The following is a 16,916-nucleotide window of genomic DNA, read 5'->3' as shown; positions in this document are numbered from 1 at the left end:
TCAAGTTTCTGCTGTCTTTGTGTTGTTTCATGTGGCATCTTGATTACAGTCTGCAAGGGAAGTGGGGAAGCACGGACAAAGCAGATCAAATTTGCTGTATTACGTTTTTGTCGGAGGTGTGAAACATGGTGCACTTGCTTTCTTTGGAACTTTTGTCTGCTCTCTCAGGCCCTGATCCTGCATGTGTGTAGCTTTATTCATGAGAGTATTTCCACTGACGTTTATGGGAAAGCTGCTGTGAATAAAGTTATACACCTGCTTAAGCGGTTGCCAGACGGAGGCCTAGATGCTGGCTACCTGTTGGGATTATTGTTCCCATGGGGATGGGTGATGCCGGGCATAACCAATCCATTGTTACTAGAAGCCGGTACCTGAATACCTGCTGGAGTGGCATGTCAAAAACCAGAATGAGTGTAGTGGTTGTGGAGTTGCTGGACCAGTGCGGCTACATGGGAGTCATGTTGCATTATCAACTCTCGTGTTATGAGGCTTCAGTTAGCAGTTGCAACATCAGCTTAACACACCCACTGTATAGCCTGCATGGAGATGAATACATGCGGTGGGCAAATTTATCCAGTGAAACAGCAGAGCCCAGCGTATGGGAGATTACAAGTTCGCCTTCTGCCAGCACCTTGACACTGTTGATTTGATTAATCTGTGCCACTGGGATAGCAGGTGGCATTGCGAGAGCACTGCTGTGAAAAAGCATTGAGCAACAAACCACCCCTGTTCTGAACAGCTGTTTCTCCAGCCTTTCGGTGTATTCCTCTTAAAACAAAAACAAAGAAATGGCTGGAAAAATGGAAGACAATTTCCAAATGGTGCCAGAAATTGATTTATTGAGATTACCCTGCTGTGGGCTCTGAAATGTGGAGTGGTTTCAGGTGTCGCAAGCGCACACTGACGGTTCAGTCCATTGTGCGTGAGGTGCGTTCAGTATGTGTTGGACTGCATGGCTTCCTGGAACCATCTTGGAGCACCTGATTTCTACCCTTTCCATCCTTCTCAATAATAGTCTTTTATATAATGCCCCTGGGGCTAAAGTATCCTGAGTTCAATTCCTGGCTATGTCACAAACTTCCTGTCTGACCCTGGGTGTCACTCAGTCTCCTTGTACTTCAGTTCCCCATCTGTAAAATGCAGATAATGCTGCTCTTTTTCTTTCACTTTCCCCTGTCCTGGCTTTGGGGCAGGGACTGTCTTTAGCACAATGGGGCCCTGAATTTGATTTAGGTCTTGCGAATAATAATAAGAGCTTGTGTGGGATTTGTGTTTAGAGTCCTAATAATTTCTTACATATATTTATTTCAAAGCTTCCTTGAAATTCCAAACTGGAATATTTACTTCTGAGTGAATAAAGTGTAATGATTACACAGACTTCATCTGTGACCATAGGCATGTCTCTCAATCTGTGAGTCGGTTTCCCATGTGGAAAATGTGGATAATATTACCTGTCTCTGCTCTTTTTCTGTGTTGTCTATTTAGATTGCAAGCTTTTTGAGGTTCTCTCACTATGTGTAGGTACAGCGCCTAGCACCGTGGGGCTCCAGTCTCTGCTCTTAGATTCTAGGTGCGACTGTAATACAAATCGTAACAAATAATCCCAAAGCCCTTCACTTACTACAATATACATGCCGCACTATTGAATGCAGCCACCTCTGGGGTGGAGACTGATGCATGGTAAATTAGCCACCAGTGGCGAGGGAGATGAAATTTTAGCCAAGGTTACATGGTAACACCATTACCCTCTCTTCGGTGCCTCAGATTCCCCATCAGTAAGATGGGGATAATGATACTGATGTCATCTGCAATGCACTTTGAGATCTCTGGATGAAATGCGCTAGATAAGAGTCAGATGTTATAAGACTGTGACCCAGGTCCCGGGGGAGCCATACTGAGGTTACTTAATTTGGGCAAACGGCAAAGAATGGGGCAGACAATCGCCAAAGCTGGTGTCATTCCAGTATTTAGATCCACCAAGTTAGCCTCATAATAGCTTCTATAATACCTTACTGGTTGGTTACCCAGAAGCCAAAACACAGGTCCCTTGAAGTAACCCAGCCTTAGATCTCCACTCAAGTCATATATGATGAGGGTTACTGAAAATCTTATTAATCGTATAAGAAAGTTCTACCAATCCCAAAGGATCGGACACATTACCTTCCAGGTTAATGAATATTCCAGATCTTACCCAAATACGCATTTACAGCCAATTCTTATTAACTAAACTAAAATTTATTAAAATAGAAAAGAGAGAGTGTATTGGTTAGAGATCACTATACATACCGTCTGTAAGCGAGGACTGGCCTGTCTCCCAAGATCTGTGAGAGTGAAGGATCATTCTTCAGGATAGGTTGTAGATCCTTGATGGTGCGTTGGAGAGGTTTTAGTTGGGGGCTGAAGGTGATGGCTAGTGGCGTTCTGTTACTTTCTTTGTTGGGCCTGTCCTGTAGTAGGTGACTTCTGGGTACTCTTCTGGCTCTGTCAATCTGTTTCTTCACTTCAGCAGGTGGGTATTGTAGTTGTAAAAATGCTTGATAGAGATCTTGTAGGTGTTTGTCTCTGTCTGAGGGGTTGGAGCAAATGCGGTTGTATCTTAGAGCTTGGCTGTAGACAATGGATCGTGTGATGTGGTCTGGATGAAAGCTGGAGGCATGTAGGTAGGAATAGCAGTCAGTAGGTTTCCGGTATAGGGTGGTGTTTATGTGGCCATCGCTTATTAGCACTGTAGTGTCCAGGAAGTGGATCTCTTGTGTGGACTGTCCAGGCTGAGGTTGATGATGGGATGGAAATTGTTGAAATCATGGTGGAATTCCTCGAGGGCTTCTTTTCCATGGGTCCAGATGATGAAGATGTCATCAGTGTAGCGTAAGTAGAGTAGGGGCATTAGGGGACGAGTGCTGAGGAAGCGTTGTTCTAAGTCAGCCATAAAAATGTTGGCATACTGTGGGGCCATGTGAGATGGTGAGCTTTGTAGTTGCAAAGAGTTCTTTTGGAATTAGTCCATAGTCCAAAATTGATATTCAGGGTGATCCAGGTGGGACTGGAGATCTCAGTCTTATGACTCAAACTTCCCTTGCATAAAGCATCAAGCAGATCTGACATGAAAATGGATCAGGACCCAAGCCACCTTCATACAGTTCCAGGCCTTCTTTTGACAGCTTGGAGGCCTTAGGCGAACAATAGGCAATCATCAAGACTTTGAAGTAGACCTGTTTCCTAAACATCACCAGTAATTAGCTACGTGGATTAACAAAAGGCAATTGCCTGTTTTCCACCTTTCGCGGGTGATTTGCAATATGCTTCAAAGAGAGCTCAATACAGTGATATCCCTATATTTCCAGTTCATTAACTGAATACAGCACAGACAGGAACTGTTTGATTACATTGTTAACTTCTAACAATATATATGTAAACACACAAAAACACAAACATCTGCCAGTATGTCTCTAAAATTTGAATTTGGGTCATTTATCCTGCAGGATGTTTAACCTTTCTGGCATGTGTCACAAAGACATATCTGGGCATCTGGTACAGAGGCAGTGTAGGCAAGACTGTAGTCTTTTAAGTCCCCACTGAAAGAACCACTAGGTTTTGAATGTGTGAACCTGTGTAGGGTGAACAGTTGACATCATCCTGCTGGGATTTGAACTTATGCTTCTAGGAAATCTAGTTATTTCAGTCCTGGAGCTTAGGCCAGAAAGGATGGCTTAGTGATTTAAAACCTAACAGTTCGTACTACTGGACCTTTAGCAACGTCACAGGAAGCTTGAGACGTGTGGTCTAATCTACACTCTGATCGTTTTGAAATAAGCAAAGACAGAGCCCCACTGCTTTGCGAAGGCTGAGGGATAAATGGAGCCCATGATCCTAATGCCATTGCTGTGTGTGTCACCACACAGATCAAAGCAGCAATATTCACTACCGGACACGTGACTAAGTATAATTATTGCAGCCATTTTTACTTGTTTGCATTTTGCACACACATTTTAAAATTCCAGCAGCTATTTTGAAACCACCTTGTTTGTTTTGTTTGTTTGTTTGTGTTACAGCAGTGCCCAGAGGCCCCAATCCAATCCAGACCTCCCAAGAAGTCATCGTCATTCGTCTAATAGAAACATGTTGTTCAAGATTTATCTGTCAGTTTCTGAGGGAAGGAGTAAGATTAGCCAGTGGTGTTCCTCTGAATTTGCACTGGTGTAACTCAGTTAGAATCATTTATTTGTTGCCCACTCTACAGCAGAACAAAGTTTTAATCAGTTTGCACCTTTCCTTCCTGGAGAGAGCATTCATTTCTAGGCAGACAGCTCTCTATGTGTGGCCCAGTTCACACCCCAAAGTGAGCCAACGAACCCCCAAAAGCCGGGCTGGTATTTCCCTGTATGGCAATCTGTCTAAGCTGTGGCCCCCTTCACTAGAGCACCTGAGCGCTAACAAGCACTGTGATATGTCTCGGTCAGTTTTGTGAAATATGATGCTTTAAATATTTCAGGACAGCATTTTAGGAGCGATTGCTTAACACCCTTTACAAAGCAATCTGGAGCAGTCCCTAGTGGTGCAGCTGCTGCTGGAAGGTTGGGTTTAGTTCAGGTGCCTGCAATCCAAGGATGTTGATACGTTGGCAAAGGTTTAGAGAAGAGCCACGAGAATGATTAAAGGATTAGAGAAATGCCGTATAGTGGTCGACTCCAAGAGCTCCATTGTTTTAGCTTAACAAACAGCTTAATCAAGGGTTCACTTGATTAGTCTGTAAGAATATATGCAGGGAACGAATATTTAATAATGGGCTCTTCAATCTAGCAGAGAAAGGCCTAACATGATCCAATGGCTGGAAGTTTGAAGCTAGACAAATTCAGACTGGAAATAAGGTGTGCATTTTTGACAGTGAGAGTAATTAATCATTGGAACAATTTCCTAAGGGTCGTGGTGGATTCTCCATCACTGACCATTTTAAAATCAAGACTGGATGTTTTTTTCTAAAAGATCTGCTCTAGGAATTTTTTGGGGGAAATTCTATGGCCTGTGTTATACAGCCGGTCAGACCAGATGATCACGATTCTGGCCTTGAGATCTATGAATCAGTCATTGTGGTTTAGGATGCATTTCAGTGTGGCATTGTCTGAATGACAGCTCTCCTTGCTTATGCGCCCCTCTGCGGGATTGCAGCCAGAAGGCCCAGTTCCCACAAGGATAGGTGGAAGGATGGTTTTGTGGTGAAGGTGCAGACTGGAAGCCAGGCTGTCTCTACCTCTCCACAGATGTCTTTTGTGAGCACAAGCAAGTCACTTGAGGGGCTGATTTTCAATAGAGTAAGCGCACAAATATGCACCTAATTTGTGTGTGCAAATGTTGTGATTTTGTGCATCAGTGTGGTAATTGCATGTGCAAATTATAAATTAGATACTTAACGGATTACTTGTGCATTCAATAGCTGTGGATGTGAACACAGTTATGGTATTTGTGTGTGAAAATGAACAGGCCTTTTGTGCACATATTTGCAATATAAACCTTTGAAAATCAGGCCCTGAATGGCTGTGCCTCAATTTTCCCCTTATGTAAATTGAGGTAAATATCTCCTACCGCATAGGGTAGTTGTGAAACTAGGTTCATTAGTGTTTAAAATCTCTCTGAGATCTTCTGGATGGGAGGTATATAGACCTCCCAAGAAGTCATCGTCATTCGTCTAATAGAAACATGTTGTTCAAGATTTATCTGTCAGTTTCTGAGGGAAGGAGTAAGATTAGCCAGTGGTGTTCCTCTGAATTTGCACTGGTGTAACTCAGTTAGAATCATATTCTCCTTGTCTAGATTAGGTCCTGTTCTGATAAAAGCATTGAGAATTTACAGCATTCTGATATCTGCGCCCATGAAACAAAGCATTAATCATAGACTTGCTCAGCCTGTCTCTGAAATGCGTTTCTGGGCCACGAATAGGGTACAATATTTTACATTATTGCCAGGGTTGCTTGACCAGATGATGAAGTTTCCTGTTTGGTGGTGTGGGTCGTGTTAAACTTTCTGTCTCTACAGACAGGTACATTTTTAGGTGATTCTGAGCTTTTTCTTTTTGATCTTTCCAGGGTTTTATCTGAAAATGATTAAAATGGATAAAAACTGAAAGTTAATCATGAGCTAAGAGCTGAGTGGGATTTTCCTGCTCTTTATTTGTGTGTTGCCTTATTTAGATTATAAACTCTTCAGACAAGAGCGTTTTCTTACTATGATGCACTACGTTTTCTAGCAAAAAATTCCCAGTATGGGCTGTAGTTGTACCAGTGTCGACAAGACTTCCATAGCAACTGATGGTTTTAACGTTGCCCTGTCCAGACCTTCTCTGGGCAGGGCTAGATGACACAGTGGTTAAAACACCAGTGGCTCATCTGCACAAGTGCTCTCACTTGGGAGCTGCTCTGGTGTTCGCAATGGTGGGAAACTTAGGTTAAAAAAAACCCATAGACTAGAGAGATCCCATATGTCAGTGAAGTTTATAGAACATTATTGGGCTTTATATAAATATGACTGGTCTAGGGCTTAGGGGGGTGTTTGTGCTTATTCAAAGTGCTATTTAACCCTGACAAAATATAAAAGATGGGTGAAATTTTCAATTTAAACCAATAAATTTTGCTCCACTTGGGGTTACATCTTGTTAAATAAAACTGAATCTTGCTGAGCATGGGAGAGATCTTAGCTCGGAGAGATCTCGACTCCTAAATGCAGAAATCCATGTGGGGACCAATTTATTTGAAAATCTCTCTGCAGTGCTGTTCTCCCTTGGGATCTGCCTCTGATTTTGCAGATTCCCTTTGCAATTTAAATGGAAGAGAATGGTTTGTTTTGTTTTTATTTCATCCCTCACTTTCTCCAGTGCCATGTTTTGAGGTTGAGGAGGCGGTATTTGGACCCACACATGAAGTTTCAGGATAAAAGTATTTTTTAAAATAAGGATTATATCTTGGGAGTATTTCTGTTTTAAATTAAATGTTATAGAGTAGACATTCATTTAAGGCTCATTCCAACAAGGTGTCTGCTAATTCCAGTAACCACATTTTAGCATCTGTTTTGCATTCTAAATTGCAACTTTTAGGGAGGGGATGAAAAATCTTCTGATCCAAAGCACAGTGAAGGTCAATGGGAGTCTTTCAGTTGACTTCACTGGGTTTTGGGTCAGGCCCCCAGCTGGTATATTAATTGTTTGGAAAACATGGAGTTGATAGCACAGTTGCGTGTGCTTGTTTATTAAGAACAGTCATGAAAATCAGTGAATAAGCTTTTTATCATTCAGAAATGGCAATCGGCTTCAGAGAGAACACTGACAGTAGAAACGTAGAATATCTATGGGACCAAAATTGCCTTGAAAGCAGGGTTTTATTTTATTGTAAACATTGATTTAAAACCCCCCTTTAAAAATAAATAAATAAATTGCACCATGCTCTGGGGAAATCTACTGGCAATTTCGTTATAAGAGAGAAAGAAAATAGTGATTTTTAATGCATGATCAAATGGAAGATGCCTTTAAGAACAAAAGCCTAGAAAACTGCACCTCCTCCTGCTAGAATAAAATACATGAGAGCAATTTTAATTCATTTCTTACCTACATGCTACTCCTCTGGTTGGGTTTTTTATTATGACTAGTGTGAAATTGTCATTGTGCGGGGAATTTGAGGCTAATTTGCTCTTGTCTGTGGAAATCTACCTTGGCTCTTTATAGCTATATAATGCCAATTAAAGGATAGCAATGGTAAATTGAGGCAGAGAGGATAAGTGACTTGCCCAAGGCCTCAGAGAGGAGTTAGTGTCAGAACCAGGACTAACATTCAGGAGTTTCTGGCTCCCAGTCCTTCAGTCAGATCATTAGACCATGTTGTTTTCTCTGTCTTTATCTCAATCGTGGGAGTTAGCTGCTATTCATTAAACTCTCCTGGAAAATTAGCTGCTTGAGTCATAACTGAGAAGGCTTCTAGATCTTGGGTAGCACAGAGACTAGATGACTTAATCATGAGGAATGAAACGATTACTGCAAAATACCTATTATGCAAACACTGAACGGTGCAAGAACACACATTTTTGCAAGAAAATGTACATTTTATTAAGGTAGCGAAATTCTCCGTGCTCTCCTTGCCGTTAGAAGCTGAACGAGCTGAGCCAATTGTTGCCAATATCTTTAAATAAGAACGAACTCTGAAATCAGTAAAAGGAACCCTCACTGATCAGTGCAATCACTTGCTTTTCAGGGTAACAGGGGGGCCCTCGGGAAGAAGTGGACACCGAATGGTAGCCTGCAAGAGACAGTTAATCGTCTTTGGAGGATTCCACGAGAGTGCCAGGTTGGTTGCTCCAGGATTCATAGATTTTTTTTTTTTTTTTAAGGTCAGAGGCATCATGACTGGATGATCTCCTGAGGTCCCTTCCAACCCTGATATTCTCTGATTCGATGACAATCACCTAGTCTGACCTCCAGCATGACACAGGCCAGAGAATTTCCCCTATTCATTCCTGTATCAAGCCCAACGGTTTGTCATTGAGCTAGAACATATCTTTTAGATATCCAGTCCTGTTTTGAAGATACCATGTGATCGAGAGTCTATCGCATTCCGCGGTCAATTATTTGGTTGGTTAATTACCGTCACGGTTCAAGATTAAGACCGTATTTCCATTTGCCAAGTCTCAGCTGCTGGATCTTGTTATGCCTTTGCCTGCTAGATTACAGAGCCCTTTACCGTCGGAAATCTTCTGCCCAAGCAGGTACTTATAGACCATGATCAACCTCCTCTTCGATCAGCTAGATACATTAAATGAAGAATAGGGTGTTTTGAGTTTCAGAGGAACAGCCGTGTTAGTCTGTATTCGCAAAAAGAAAAGGAGTACTTGTGGCACCTTAGAGACTAACCAATTTATTTGAGCATGAGCTTTCGTGAGCTACAGCTCACTTCATCAGATGTTTACCGTGGAAACTGCAGCAGACTTTATATACACACAGAAATCATGAAACAATACCTCCTCCCACCCCACTGTCCTGCTGGTAATAGCTTATCTAAAGTGATCAACAGGTGGGCCATTTCCAGCACAAATCCAGGTTTTCTCACCCTCCACCCCCCCACACAAATTCACTCTCCTGCTGGTGCTAGCCCATCCAAAGTGACAACTCTTTACATAATCAAGTCGGGCTATTTCCTGCATAGATCAAGGTTTTCTCACATCCCCCCCACCCCCATACACACACAAACTCACTCTCCTGCTGGTAATAGCTCATCTAAACTGACCATTCTCCAGGTTTAAATCCAAGTTAAACCAGAACATCTGGGGGGGGGGGGGTAGGAAAAAACAAGAGGAAACAGGCTACCTTGCATAATGACTTAGCCACTCCCAGTCTCTATTTAAGCCTAAATTAATAGTATCCAATTTGCAAATGAATTCCAATTCAGCAGTTTCTCGCTGGAGTCTGGATTTGAAGTTTTTTTGTTTTAAGATAGCGACCTTCATGTCTGTGATTGTGTGACCAGAGAGATTGAAGTGTTCTCCGACTGGTTTATGAATGTTATAATTCTTGACATCTGATTTGTGTCCATTTATTCTTTTACGTAGAGACTGTCCAGTTTGACCAATGTACATGGCAGAGGGGCATGTTTTGAGTGTTGCACTCTTTTTTGTTGGTTCAGGTGATCTCAAGAAATAGTTAGATCTTTTGTTGCCCACCTTCTTTCTGGTTTAAATAGTTGGGATTCTACTATGTGCCTGGAGCTGCTGGGACTAGTTTGGAAGTAATGATTAATACAGAACAGAGAATCTGGAAGAAGTTTTTGCCACCTGTTAAAGTAGCTTTGTCAGCTGTACATTGATGCTGTGCACTTGTAATTTTTGCCCTTGCAAATTCAAATTTTACACTGTACGTCATGTCATAAATTCATCGGCTGCAGAGGAAATGAACCTGCCTTGTGTGGCCCACAAGGGGCTAAATCTTCAGAGCATCCCCATTGTGTCCCTGAAGTAACATTTTACCCTGTACTAACTGGCAGTCTTTGTGTGCCCTAACTAGAGATTACGTGTATTACAACGATGTGTATGCCTTCAACTTGGATACTTTCACATGGACCAAGCTGTCTCCATCAGGGACTGGCCCTGTTCCAAGGTCTGGCTGCCAAATGGCTACCACTCCAGAGGGCAATATAATCGTCTATGGTGGCTACTCCAAACAGGTAAGAGGCTCCTCTTGGTGAACTGGGGCAGTCAGAGGAAGGATAGCCCACTGGCTAGGGCCCTAGCCTAGAACTTGGGAGACCTGGGTTAATTCCCTGCTCTGCCTGTGTAGCCTTAAACTCTGTGTGCGTGAGTTCCCCATCTGTAAAGTGGGGGTCATAGCGCTGCCCTGGGGTGTTCAGTCGAAATACATTAGAAATTGTGAGGTACTCAGATATTACACTAATGACGCTCAGATAAGGACCTACAATAGGTAGATAAAATATTGGAGATAAAATCTCCGAGCATATGCCAACCACTCACAGGCCTGAGTTCAGAAGAGACCTCCCCAACAGGCAGGTTATCCCATAATTGTCTACTGTAGGGTTTTTTCCACCTCCCTCTGAAGGGTGTGGTACAGGCCACTGTTGGAGACAGGACACTGGAGTGGCTGGGGTCTGACGGTCTGGCAGCTCCTGTGGTGTTTTCTGTAAATAAATGATGTGTTTTTCTGAGACCAGGTTTGCTGGGCCTGGAGCCGTAGGATTCCAGAACCAAAGTTTGCTGGCGGTGTCTAATAAATTCCAGTGTATTATCATTAAATAGAGTGTCATCAGTGGCTGTTGGCCAGCTGGCCAGTGTCTGATAAATGGCCTTTTCCTACCTTGTACTGGTAACAACCAGCATCTGGGAGTTCACTGGCCCTCAACAGGTCATGTCTCAATCACACTGAAGGCCCCAGCTGCCAAAATTGGAGTTGGGGGAGTTAGTAGCAGGCCACAGGGCAGAACATAGGAGGCATCAATACCAATATTTCCCATGATTTTTCAGCTTGTGGCAGATGGGCTGTCCTTTCTTGATAATACCCTCCTGCCCCATCATGCCACCCCAAAGCGAATATAAATGCTCAGTCTGTGCCCAAGAATGTCTTGCCCTCCTGAACCCAGATAGGAAAGTGTTTCTGCTCGGCCCCATTGCCACTAAGGCAGCTACATTCCAATACTCATGGCAATAAGGCAGTAGCTGCCAGCATGCATGTACTTTCTCACAATACTGAAGGGGTTAAGGGAGCACAGCTAGTCTGCAAACTCAGTCAGCCAAAAGGAGACCTTTGATCAGCACCAGGCTTCCTTTGCACGGCTTCTTGCCTTGTTAATCAAGGTAATTTATACAAGCCAGCCCTTTTGACCATATGTTCTCATTGACCAAGTGTCCCTGTCTCCATGCTGGGAGGCAGGAAGTAAACATTTCATTGGCAGCAGTAGCAAAAGGCTCCTGCAAACGCTTTTAATGTTTATAGTGCAGACCGTAGCAGCAGGGTTTGGGTTTTATATCTCAGCAGAAAGGCATCTCTTCCAGCAGTGCAGCGTCGGGGGAGGAGGATGCACTGTTCTTCCAATCTGAATAAATGAACGAAGAAGAGAGGAAAAATATTCCATCTTTATATTTAGAAACATTTGTGCCTCCTCACAGCCCTGCGCTCATGGCTGTGTCTTCTTGGACACACATTTGTTTAAGTGGTAATAGCAATATGGCAGATTTTCCACCTGAATAGGCTTTGTCCTGCTCCTTGCTTTTCTTCCCCAATTGCTCTGAAGACTGGAGAGCAGAAAAACCTGCTTGTCAGATGTGGTTCTGCAGACCACCGAAGGCAGCTGGGATTGGGTTGTGTGCTGCAGCCCATGGAAATTAAAGCTTGTGCGTTTTGTTTTGTTTTTGGCTGCTGTACCAATCTGAGCTGCATTGCAATGTTCTCGGGTTACTTTTCTTTTAGGAATTTGGGAAATGAATAGTGTTAGGAGCTGAGAGAGAATGTCTGGCTGAAATTCAACCTTCCTGGTTAAAGCCCAAACAGCTGGCCTTTGTGCAGGGCGCTAAGCAGGGATTAGATTAGAGTGCAGTTCATCATGGACCCAAAGGACAGCTTTTAGACTAAAACAGTGGCAACTGCTGCTCTGTGAACTATCTGTGAGGTACTGGGCTGGTAAATCCAGAGGCCTCTCACGGCACACACGGCCCTGTTCATGACTGTCATGTCCCTTTCTGTATAGTCCAGATGGGAGCAGAGACTATCCCTCTACATTAAGTGATACCTGGGGCCTTGCATGTGTCCCCCACAGCGTGGGTAAACCCAAAGACCTGTTGTATCTTATCCGCAAAATGTGACCCAATGCACTGAACAGAATTAATTTGTGTGGCCTGTAGCTGCCAGCAGATGTCACAGTGACAATTCTCAGAGCTGTCCTGATCGTTTCATTTGCTAAGATGAGGTAAAATAACAGCGAATGGTTGTTTAGTACTTGATGTCTCTGCTGACAGCTGATTATGGAGTTGAGTCTCTAGATGTAGTGCGAAGTCAATCAGCAAACTGTGTATTGTTTAGAATAATTTGAGTATAGGCTCCCAGAGACAATGAGAGGGGTGCAGTTTTGGGCGGGGAAATGCTGTACTGAGAACCAGTGGCTTACTTGAAGCTGGACAAGCACTGAGCAAGACACGGTTCCTGCCTCAGCCACTGAACAAGAGAGACTGCAGTGAAAAGAGCTATGAAAAAACTTAAGCTAGACAGAATGAGGCTCTGCAGCCTGCATGTGTGACAAGCCAAGTGACCAAATGAAGCTCCATTCACAAAGTCAGCAGGAGATTTTTCTTGGGGCCAAGGTCAGAGCTGGTGTAAATGGGTGCAATTTGCATGGAGTTCTCTGGGTCCAGTTCCAATGTGGAGGTTACATATCATGTTTAAAGAAAGCAAGTATCAATTGTAACAGCTTCTCCTTATTAGTGCTGTCTCCGAACAGCTCAGCCATGCGGCTTAGTCGGCATTGCTGGGGGGAAAATGATCTGACTCAAAACCAGGACGTTCACTGTTAAGGTTGGAGCTCCAGCCTTCCAGCGAAGTCACCTCATCTTTCATTTTCCCACGTTGATCAGGAACATTTCTCTCCCCAGAAGATCCTTTTCTCCCCTCAGCCCGTCCACTTGTCCCACCCAGCCTGCCACGTGAGCTGGAAGGGCAGGCATTGGAGGCAGGAAGCAAGGGAGGGGAGGGAATTTGGTCTATGCCGTGTGTTGCTGGTGTTAGCATTAGATGGCATTTGGGTTGGAGGGCCAGTAGTGTATATTCTGCAGGGCCCTGGGATAGTATAGGGCCTGTGGGTTTAAAGCTGCCCCTACAGTGCAGGGAGCTGACCACATAGCTTTAGCCTTGATGATGAATCCTGTTGCTGTTTTGATTCTAGCTGCAGCTTAAATGTTGTTTGCTGTGGTGTGTATATGATGCACAGCATCTGAAATGCACCTGTTGATTCACACGACCAGTCTCTCAGGTAGCTAACCAGTAAGTATTATGGGGACACTGAGATAAAGAGGATGAAGTGACTTGTCCGAGGCCACGTAGGAGGTCAGTGGCAGAGTCAGGACTCGAACCCAAGGCTCTTGACTCTTAGCCCGCTGCTCCAACCCTTTGGCTCCTTCACTCCTGTTCCAAGACGAGTGAAGTGCAGATTGCAAATGGCCAGCAGGTAAAAAGTGAAAAGTAAATATGAATCTCAAAATTCTTTGAGCCTTACTAATCTACGATGTTCCCAGTGTTATTGATAACAATATACCTACTATCTTGCATATGTACTATAGATCTTCATGGTGTCCCTCTATTCAGGTGTATTCTAGCAAATGTTCTCTTTCATTTTCATGCAGGCTGAAAATAGCAGGGGCTACTTCTTTGGCTGCTGTCATCCTCATGCCTCGAAAAGTAACTTAAGGGGATCTTATCAGCTATTTCTGGTTATACAAAAAAAATCCCGTTGGATAATTTATATTCATTCTTCACCCACTGATATTAGTTTTAAGACATTCCCATTTTTTGGGCTTTCTTTTTTTTGTGTGTCAGAGAACAAGAGCTCTGCAGCTCCCGCAACTTGGGCTGTTTAAAGTAATGAGAGTGTGCTATTGCTAGGCAACCTTAGCAGAGTGTGCCTGACTAGAACTCTGAATGCAGCTGGGGGACATCAGGAAGCTATATTGCTACACCTCGCCTGTGAAAATTGGCTAGAAACCGCATTAGGGCATCTTGTGGGGGAGATTTTTTGAATGCACCAAAGTGTGCCATAGGGCATTTTAAGGGGTAGCTTTTTAATGCCTCTTTTTAAAAAGCAGATTTGGTTAGGCTCTCACTTGCTGAAATGCTTACAGGGATGAAATGTGATTGTCATCAGTTGCTGAGTCTCATGAATATCAAAAGGTTCTGTCCCACATCCTGGCCAAGACTCCTGTGGGTTGAACTTTCAACAATGGTCTTTGATTTTCCCCTTGAAATCAATTAAGACAGAGCTGAGTTTCAGTGAGTTCACTGTAGAGTGCCCTGAATTCTTATCCCGGCTGTAAACACTGTGACCAAGCCACTTAATCACTCTGTGCCTCAGTTTCCCCTTCTGTCAAAGGGAGATGAAACTCTTACATTAGGGCTGAGGTGAGTATTCATTAGTGAAAGCTTGCAAAGAACTTAGAATTTGGAAAGGGCTCATATTTATGAATTGTAGATGCAAACAATATAAGGTAGAGATCTAACACTCTGAGTTGTGCTTGCAAAACAAGGAATTGGATGTCAACATTATCTAATGGTGTGGGTGGGAAATTAGAGTGAGTGTGGAAGCCCCTTTAAAAATGTTGACCTCTGTGTGATAAGGAAGGTGCTTAATATTGCCAGGTCAGAGGGTAACTGTATGTTTCTCTTGAATGATAGTGCTTTGGAATCTTGCTTGGTCTCTGTGCATTTAAACAGCGATTTGAAATTGTGTATGTGTGAGAGAGAGGCATCTCTTTAAAAACAAGGAATTGTAACTCCCACTCCACCTCATCGATTTTTTTCAGTCCATGAAGCATTATCATGTTTCATACACAGTGTGTTTACTACAGGGAGCCACATGGTTTTCAGATGAGAAATAATGCAATTCTTCCTCATGGCCCTTATGATATTGGAGCAGACAGCACTCGGAACACGTAATTTCCCTCCGCCCCTCTCCCCCTGCACTGTTCAGATTGTTGTGCTTAACAGCTGTGCTGTTAGCAGATCTACACCCCTCATCATTATGTGCCCCCTACACACACGCGCACACACTCTTGTGCTCCTATGTGAAAAAAACAGCCAGAATATAGCTTGGATTGTAGGGAAAACAACAACATGAATGCTTTATTGTAATTAGATGCTGATGTGGACACATACAGTGTTAATTGAATTGGTATTTGCAGGGTGTTTCCTTGAAGGGAACATTTTCTCTCTCTTTTTTTGGGGGGGTTTGTTTTTCCACTGGAAGCTCCTCCCAGGGAGATGGTTACTAGACTGTCCAAAGCAGGACGCTCCCAGCTTTCTGCATGCTGATACCTGCAGCACAGAGCTCCTCTAATTGCACCCAAGAAATATACACCAAGTCAGAAATGTGCTATGTTGCTTGTTTTTGTTTTGGTTTTTTTTTGTCTTAATAAGAGCCGATGTGGACATAAAGAGCTCGTGCTGTTTCCCTCTTTCTCCCACGATACAAATGTCATCGATGTTTGTTCTTACAGAGTTTCTGCCCTCAGCATCCCAAAGCTCCTACCTGGCTCAGCTCAAGTTCTGCAGCAGGATTAATGACTACTGTGTTTGGGGCTGGATGCTTGTTGTATATAGAGCACTGCAGCCAACAGGGCACCACCCTGAAGGAGGAGAATACTTCCAGGGCAGTGTTTCCATTCAGTGCACCAACAAAATGCGGCACTTCTGGCAAATGATACAATTTCTGGTGTGCTGTCCGAGCACCAGGGCATGTGGTAGGCAAGAAGAGGTTCGGATGCCAAGTGTACACTTGTATTTCTTGGGAGACTTCTACTGTTGTGCTGAAATTCAGGGTAGGGGACATTAAGGCCTTCTGAATCCAGAGCATAATGAATTTCTTGGACAGGAATTCTGAAACACCTGGGAGCGACCAATTTCTTTATTCTCATGCAGTTATTCAGGCACAGGGGATGTAGTAGCAGACAAAATACTTGCTGTTCAGCACCTGGAATCAAGGCTCAAATCTGTCTTGAGGATCTGCATGAGTTTGCGGACAGGAGCTTATGCCCCATAACCACCCTGGATGGGATTTTTCAAATCACTAATTCTGCTCCCATTGACATCAGTGGTAAAACTCTCACCACAGAGTTCAGCCTGTGCTGAGTGCTTTGAAAATCCCAGCCCATGTGTAAATTGACACTGCCTGCTCTGAAGAGGCCAGGGGCTAAGTTGGGGCTGGAGACTGATCTACTCCTTGCTGTTGGAGGGAGTGCCTCCTCTGGCCTTTGGGCCGAGGTTCAGCTGGCCACTGCTGTGAGACTGTAATGTGTGTGTAACAAAGCCGGATTGCAGTGCGCATTGCTGTCTTTCCGTTCACCCTTAGGGACACTAATACTCACCCATAGTTTAAAAAAATACAGACCCTGTTCAGAAATCAAGGCAGCAGCGCTGTTCCCACTGGAGTCAGTGGGAGCCGAATCATGATCAAAGGCGGTTAGCACTCTTCTGCATCCCAGGGACTCCTCTGGGCCTCTTCGGTGGGGTGGGATGGGATGCCATTTCCAACAAAAGTGCTCTTGGGAGTCTCTTGCGGTAGAGGGAGAGGTGGCAAAATCCCAATATCCCAACAGTGGCGAGAATTCTGAGGACAGGAGCTAAAACGGTGATTCTCTCACCCACATGCAAAATGCTTTTCTCTAATACTTCAGGGGAA

The 16,916-nt window shown here is 43.8% G+C and overlaps 1 protein-coding gene across 1 annotated transcript in view; it reads left to right on the top strand.

Moving 5' to 3' along the window:
- Positions 1-16,916, top strand: part of LOC140896399 (kelch domain-containing protein 4) — a 45,583-nt gene that overhangs the window by 14,579 nt on the left and 14,088 nt on the right. Inside the window, exons 6-7 of the mRNA XM_073308148.1 lie at positions 8,232-8,324; positions 10,034-10,193. Coding sequence (XP_073164249.1) covers positions 8,232-8,324; positions 10,034-10,193 — 253 coding nt within the window. The remainder of the gene's footprint in view (positions 1-8,231; positions 8,325-10,033; positions 10,194-16,916) is intronic.

The sequence above is a fragment of the Lepidochelys kempii genome, chromosome 12 (genome assembly GCF_965140285.1).
Source record: "Lepidochelys kempii isolate rLepKem1 chromosome 12, rLepKem1.hap1, whole genome shotgun sequence".
In the NCBI taxonomy this organism is placed as follows: Eukaryota; Metazoa; Chordata; order Testudines; family Cheloniidae; genus Lepidochelys; species Lepidochelys kempii.
The sequence above is the reverse complement of the archived record's forward strand: the minus strand, read 5'-3'. Positions and strand labels throughout refer to the sequence as shown.